This window comes from Andrena cerasifolii, chromosome 4, assembly GCF_050908995.1.
Source record: "Andrena cerasifolii isolate SP2316 chromosome 4, iyAndCera1_principal, whole genome shotgun sequence".
In the NCBI taxonomy this organism is placed as follows: Eukaryota; Metazoa; Arthropoda; class Insecta; order Hymenoptera; family Andrenidae; genus Andrena; species Andrena cerasifolii.
The window spans coordinates 20,238,392-20,245,788 of NC_135121.1; the positions used below are offsets into that span (position 1 = coordinate 20,238,392).

Sequence of the window (7,397 nt, forward strand, 5' to 3'; positions counted from 1 at the left end):
CCATATTTGAAGCGTTTCTCGTAGTGTGGCATGCAGTGCGTATTCACCTCATGTATTTTAGTAATTATAGATGCACATTTCTCTTCAATTTTCATTATTTTTACAATTTATATTCGTGAATAATCACTTCGTTAGTATATACTTACAATTAAACGTCTGTATGTACTAATCTGTAGCAAACACTTTTTCATGATTAGCGGTACGGAGCATGCGTAGAATGCAACCAATCAAATCCAGGTAGATACAGGTGCTATCCCCCCCCCCCCCTCAAATACGTATCACTCCCCTCGCCTAAAGTCGCAACTATTCCTCCGTCCCTATATTCCTATGTGCATGGGTCTATGTTAGTGAATCTTAGGCCGGTATTCATAGTCGCTACTTATTCTTAAGCAAATGCTGCCCAAATCTGGCTATCAGGGTAGTAAAGGATGACGAATGCTTAAGCATTTGCTTAAGAATAAGTAGCGACTATGAATACCGGCCTTACTAACTCTTTCATTGCCGTGTCTTGTGCATTATCCTTTAGACACGTCTCCAGATAACTGCTTTGACACAAAGATAAAATCATTTACGTGACGTCACATGTGGGCGTTCAGTGGTGGAAGTTCCAGCAATTTATAAATATTTACGAAAATGCGATTTAATCATTGTCTTTGCTATTCTTTATACAAAATGTTTGCACCATTATTAATAATTATTAAAAAATTATTCACGGAAAAAGATATAACCTCACTTGTATATATAGTCCAACCATTTTGAATTATCTTTCACCCACAAGTGACGTCACTTTTGCCCGTTATCTTTGGTTATCTTTGCTTCACTTTGACTCGTGGCTTCATATCACTATCAGCGAATTCGGTATCTCGCACTGACTCTCCGTTAGTTCCAGAAAATGACTTGGATTGGTTGATTCTTATAGTTATCTTCGTCTCTATTAGAAACAACCAATCCAAGTCATCTTCTGGAACTAGCGCAGAGTCAGTGCGAGATACCGAATTTGCTATATATAATAGTTTAATAGTGCTTATATATAGACTATCCCACTATAGTTTGTCGATGCCTATACCTCGTCTGGGATAACACCATAATGCAATATTTAACAAACCCGAACAAACCATAACAAACTTTTCCTGTGAATCCTGCGCCTAATTATACGATGCATATTATGGATTTATCTTTAAATCAAGAAAATTTGAAACAAATACTCGATAAGTTATCGGAAGATGAGGTTCCGTATTTTTGAGTTTTTAAAGTCAATGCTACTGTTTCTCTGTCACTTTCATATTTACAAGTGTTTCTTGCATCTGTTTAATTGCAGACTAAGATTGAAAAGACTCTGGAGAATATACTTTCAAGACAATGTCACGTAGAAACAAAGCTGCAAAATATAAGCAAGGTATTACCAAATGTTGTTGTGATACGAACGGAAGGTGAGAAATTTTGTAATATGATTGCGCGCACTAATGAGTTAGCAGAGAACGTAAGTGCCAAAGTAAGGCAACTAGATTTAGCGAGGGTACGTTAAATTGCTGTATCTGGTTATTAAATACCATATAATAATAGTTATCATTCAATTACCGCCTTTCTTACTTTATTTTATAGAGCAGAGTCTGCGAATGCCAAAGGCGTGTCAATGATATTCTTGATTTGCAATTATGCAGCGAAGGTGTAGCAATGGCACTGCGTAATGAAGATTATGAACAAGGCGCTGCGCACGTCCACCGTTATTTGTCGATGGATCAAAAGTTATTAGAAAGAACAGCCGAAGACATCTCAGTGGATCATACGAGCATTAGTAGTTCCTTAATTACTTTGCAACAAGCAGCTTTGCAACTCAGAACTGTGGTTACGCACAAGTTCGACGAGGCAGTAAAGTCTGAAGATCTGGCTTCTGTTGAAAGATTTTTCAAAATATTCCCCTTACTGGGGATGCATTCCGAAGGACTTAAAAAATTCTGTAGCTACCTATGCACAAAGGTAATCGTACGTTGCTCACTGTACTGTCTCAATTGAATATCACGAATTTCATGTAACTGTACACTTCCAACATTAGCTACACGAAACAGCGCAGAAGAATTTAAAATCAGCTCTGGACATTAAAAGCAACGATAAAAGAGCATCCGTGATTTTTGCTGACACTATGACATTATTATTCGAAGGCATCGCTCGGATCGTAGAAATACATCAACCGATAATTGAAACATATTATGGCCCTGGAAGACTGTTAATGACAATTTCCATTTTACAAAAGGAATGCGATAGGTAAATTATTCATACGTGAACTTGCAAATGGTACAAAATATTATTGTTTCTACTTGTTCTCTAAATAGGCAAGTTAAAAAGATTATCGCAGAGTTTGCGAAGCATAGATGTATATCGAAAAAAGTGCAAATAGTGAATGATCACCTCCGGAGAGCGAGTTCCGAAAGGGCAGATCCTAAAGAATTCGATTTGCTTTTAGGAGAAATCACTATAATGCATTCGCGAGCAGAATTATATATTCGCTTCTTGAGAAGAAGAGTTAAAGTAAGGAAGACATGTACCCCTTTTGTAATTTCGATTTCCAGCGTTACCTTATGAACGGAATATTCAAGTGATACTCTCATTCTCATTATAGAATGATATAGAAATTAGCGCAACAGACGCTGCACAGTATAAAGAGTTAATGCGCGAATTTGAAGATGTAATCAATAATTCTGATTTAGCGCGTGGAATGCAGGAACTTCTAAGCGCTTATCTTGCACTGGAAAGGTACTTCCTTGAGGAAAGCGTGAACAAAGCATTGGGAATGGATACCTTGGATCAAGATCAACAAACATCTAGTATGGTCGATGACGTTTTCTTTATAGTGCAGAAATGTGTAAGGTATTCGAAAGATGTTTGTTGGACATTGCTAATGATAAAAGTATATTACTCTCCTCGTCTTAATTTTATAAAAATGATATTTGCACAGGCGTTCTATGTCAAGTTGGAGCATAGATGGTGTCTGTGCGGTGGTCAATATGGCTTGTGGTATATTAGAAGGAGAGTTCGCAAATAGATTGAGAAATCGATTAAGACAAGGCTATCCAGCTGGATACTTGGATTTGGCTCAAGCTTATAGCGCTCTCCAAACGAGTATACAACATGGTCGTTTACAAACTTCAGATACAGAACTAGCACGTCTAATGTTTTTGGTAAAATAATTTTAAAGCTATTTGGTATTTAGTCAATGTGATATATTCATCTATAATCCCTTTTATTAATTTAAATAGGCATATTTAAATAATACGGACGTAAGTATAGAGTATGTAGAAACGCTCTGTAAGAGTCTCGGCGCTGAAATAGACGGAACGTTTCCTAGCATGCAACACAAGGAGAGGGGTAAAATCGACAGTTGTTTATCCGGTTTAAAAAGTGTTATGTCGATTTTACGAGCTGTTACAGATTACGGCTTAGAACAGTTGCGTGTAAGTGCTGTTAAACCAAGAGTCACTCCTTGGGTCGATGCATTTTTATCCGTGGATCATCACGTTAATGAGGTAAGCCACGACATAACGTCTACATAGACAAAATACCATTGCAATGACGCCGTGGATATTTCAGGATGATCTACTACGATATGAAACGGAAGAACCTTTCGTACAAACTTTGGTAATGAATTTAGAAGGTTTGCTTCAAAGTTTTAAAGGAAGTTTAACGACATCTAACTATGATGCTTTGATTGGTCTTCTGACTGCCGAAATTACAGCTCGTTTAGAGAAAGTTGTATTAAAATCCACTTTTAATAGGGTATGTATAATTTTCATTCACTTAATCGCATTTTATTGTAGCGTTTCATTTCAATTACTTAGGCAGGAGGCCTCATACTCGATAAAGAAGTAAGGTCACTGGCAAGTTACTTAGCTGCCGCTACTTCGTGGTCTGTGCGTGATACATTTGCACGTTTGACGCAGATAGCAACCATATTAAGTGTAGAAAAAGTGGAAGAATTGGCAGATTATTGTGGTGCAGATGCAATAGCATGGAGGTTGACACCTGCTGAAGTCCGACGCGTTGCTTCCTTGAGAATTGATTTTCGCCCAGAAGATATAAAAAGATTAAAGCTCTAATAAATATTTATTGAATTATTTCTTATTTTTAATGTGTATAATTTAAATAAAGTTCAATCTTAGCATAAAAACCTTTCAGGTCTCGGCGTTGTTAACGCAAATCTAATCATTTGTTACAAACATTGAAGAATCGTGCGCATGAGCCTCGAAGTTGATGGGCAATGAATTTTATATTATACAGGTACATTTAGAATTTCTTCAGAATTTCGTTTATTGTATCTTCTCATATTACAACTGATGTTTGTACACATGAAAAAAACACAAGTGTGATAACATAGTATTTTTATTTGTCATGTATTTCAAAAATCCAGTATGACTAGAAATCGTGTTTTAAAAAAATACAAATTTATTAAACAGTGTTCCTAATTTATACATTATATTGTAATGATCACAGTTGAGTTTCATAATACTTATGTGTAATATGTATTCTTGGAAAGATTTTCAATAATAATGATATACTACCTATATGTGATTAAAGGATACTGAAATTAAATTTTTTTTATATCGTTAAAAATGTCCTATATTAGAAATATTTTTAGTTCATCTTATTGGATAACCCTGGAGTACATCTCCTGCCTCCTAATACTGATGTTCCTCGCGGTCGCCTGTTGGTCCTGATGTCTGATGGCCCTTGAAGTCGCTTCTTGGCCTTGATGTCCCCCGATGTCGCCTCTTGGTCCTGATGTCCCTCGAAGTCGCCTCTTGGTCCTGATGTACCTCGAAGTCACCTCTTGGTCCTGATGTCCCTCGATGTCGCGCTCTCCTGGTCCTGTTGTCTCTCGATGTCGCCTCCTGGTCCTGATTTCCCTCGAAGTCGCCTCCTGGTCCTGATTTCCCTCGAAGTTGCCTCCTGGTCCTGATTTCCCTCGAAGTTGCCTCTTGGTCCTGATGTCCCTCGAAGTCGCCTCTTGGTCCTGTTGTCCCTCGAAGTCGCCTCTTGATCCTGTTGTCCCTCGAAGTCGCCTCTTGATCCTGTTATCCCTCGAAGTCGCCTCTTGATCCTGATGTTCCGTGAAGTCGCCTCTTGATCCTAATGTCCCTCGAAGTCGCCTCTCAGTCCCGATGTCGCCTCTTGGTCCTGATGTCCCCCGATGTCGTCTCTTGGTCCTGATGTCCCCCGATGTCGTCTCTTGGTCCTGATGTCCCCCGATGTCGTCTCTTGGTCCTGATGTCCCGCGAAGTCGTCTCTTAATGTCCTAGTCCCTGTGCCTCTTAATTCTCCCATGACTCCTTTTAGGCCTAATGTCCCTCCAAGTTATCCAATGTGCATTTATTACAGAAACCCAACTTAATTTAATTAACAATTTTTTTAAATAATGACTGATCGTTGAAATTTGAAATAATGTACAAAATAAGGTCTAATGTTGCAAATTGCACAAAATTTGAACGGCTACAAATGAAAACTCATACCAATATTACATCTTCTAAGTAATATTTGCATGGTATTGATATTTGAACTTAACCGTTTTTAAGCACATGACAGAAAACTTCATCTAGATAACATTATATGCAAAAATTCTATATCCCTCTTAATAAATAAATAAATATCTCTTCTGTATCCCTCAAGTTGTATGTTGAAATCCTCTTCTTTGGAATTCTACGTAGTCCAGCAGTATCGATTATCCTCTTCTTCTGCATCCGTGAAGTCCCATGTCGATATCTTCTTCTGCAATTAAGAAAGTCCCACGTTGATGTCTTCTTCTGCAACCACGGAAGTCCCACGTTGATGTCTTCTTCTGCAACCACGGAAGTCCCACGTTGATGTCTTCTTCTGCAACCACGGAAGTCCCGCGTCGATATCCTCTTCTTCTGCATCCCGCGAAGTCCCACGCCGACAGCTTGCTATTCCGAATCCCACGAAGTCCCGCGCTGACATACTGTGTACTCTGTGTATCCTATGAAGTTCTGCACAAGAATTGCATTACTTCACAGAGTCTTGTATGTATGTGAAAGATGTCTATTAGAATACTCCATACTCCTAAACAGTGGTCAGAGTCCTCTTCTACGATGTTCCCTTTCCACGTCTCCCATTATCATGATAACAGATTCTGACGAACCTCCTCTCATTTACTCTCTCTTCTCTTTCACCCATGATTTCGCGCCAATTCCCCTAATGTAAATCTCGAATCACTAGTTCCTTTTTATACATTTCTCTGCTACAGTATTCACAGTCCTCCCAACCTTTTTGTATAATCTCGTGATGTTCCATTATTCTCCGCGTTCCTATTTCCTTTTATATTTTGTAACGCATTTATGTATATTTAAAGTATCGACATCCCATTTTACGATTTCCAACGAAACTAAGAACGTATTAAAAATATACTGGCAGCTGGCATTTGAGAAAATATACTAGAAAATTACAGAATCTAGCAATAAAATCTGAAAATTACAAGAAACTTATTAGTTTCCCTGCGCGAATAATGAAAATACGTGAGTACTTCGTTATAAATGACTTACTTTTTTAAGTAAGTAAGGAAGGCTGTTTTGCTGGAACTCTGCATCGATGACCTCGTCGCGTGAAAGCCTGTCGAAAACCCCAAGAGCAAAACCCGCAGTCGTTCAAGCGATTTTTGTTCAACAAGCGTCGACGATTTGTGTGATCCCGTCAAGGGGCGCAATAACGATCCAAATATATCCGACTCAAATTCCCATGAGTTACAGAATGAAATCATCTTCGAAGTCCTTCCTCCATTTCGAACAGGGTAAAGAGTTGCTTTTTCCTCGCCAACGGAAGAGAGGGGGAAAAGCCGTGCACTTCAACGTTCCGCCGACAATATTTTCCGGACATCCAACGATCGATAAAACCACGAAGCCACCAGCAAACCACCGAACGCCAATATAAAGCAGATTCTTGGAAACGGAAACACGCCATTGATGTATTTTGGATTTCAGAGAATTATGCACCGGTTCGACCTTCCAAAGGTGTATCGCCCGCCTTCGTCATCTGCACGAACTCATGACCGGGAACCAGTTTCTAAAACACTTGATTAGCTTTTTCCGAAAGGGAAACACGGAAAACGAAAGCAACTCGCGTCAATGAATGACTAAGTAGAACAGATAGGGGTGATCATAGAATTTGAAATATCTAGAAATAGACTAATTTTTTAAAACTCCATGTACCTTTGGTGAATACTCGAAAATTCAGCTCCCAGCGCTATTAGCTGCCATTTTACCTTTCTTTCCTCCGTTACTTGTTTAAAAGTATTCATATGAAACGCAAGAAGTATTTGTTTCGGACTTAAACTTCGCCTCTTTCAGAGATAAGTACATTTTACTATTTCCACATATTTTTCCCTTCAGTTGCAA

At 38.6% G+C, this 7,397-nt stretch overlaps 1 protein-coding gene across 1 annotated transcript; it reads left to right on the plus strand.

Moving 5' to 3' along the window:
• The first annotated feature begins 1,033 nt into the window (after nt 1–1,033).
• Nucleotides 1,034–5,638, plus strand: Cog4 (conserved oligomeric Golgi complex subunit 4). Its single transcript, XM_076810167.1, has 11 exons — nt 1,034–1,228; nt 1,319–1,516; nt 1,603–1,977; nt 2,054–2,262; nt 2,331–2,526; nt 2,618–2,865; nt 2,954–3,176; nt 3,255–3,521; nt 3,586–3,771; nt 3,834–4,681; nt 5,149–5,638. Exons 1-10 carry the CDS (start codon nt 1,157–1,159, stop codon nt 4,089–4,091), a joined length of 2,232 nt encoding a protein of 743 aa, XP_076666282.1. The 5' UTR covers nt 1,034–1,156; the 3' UTR covers nt 4,092–4,681; nt 5,149–5,638.
• Nucleotides 5,639–7,397: the final 1,759 nt, after the last annotated feature.

Bases quoted from the DNA above. Each gene is read 5' to 3' on its own strand.
- Cog4 (XM_076810167.1), top strand. From the start codon at position 1,157: ATGCATATTATGGATTTATCTTTAAATCAAGAAAATTTGAAACAAATA. The intron at 2,866-2,953 runs GTATTCGAAAGA...ATATTTGCACAG, and splicing joins ATAGTGCAGAAATGTGTAAG to GCGTTCTATGTCAAGTTGGA. The intron at 3,522-3,585 runs GTAAGCCACGAC...TGGATATTTCAG, and splicing joins TGGATCATCACGTTAATGAG to GATGATCTACTACGATATGA.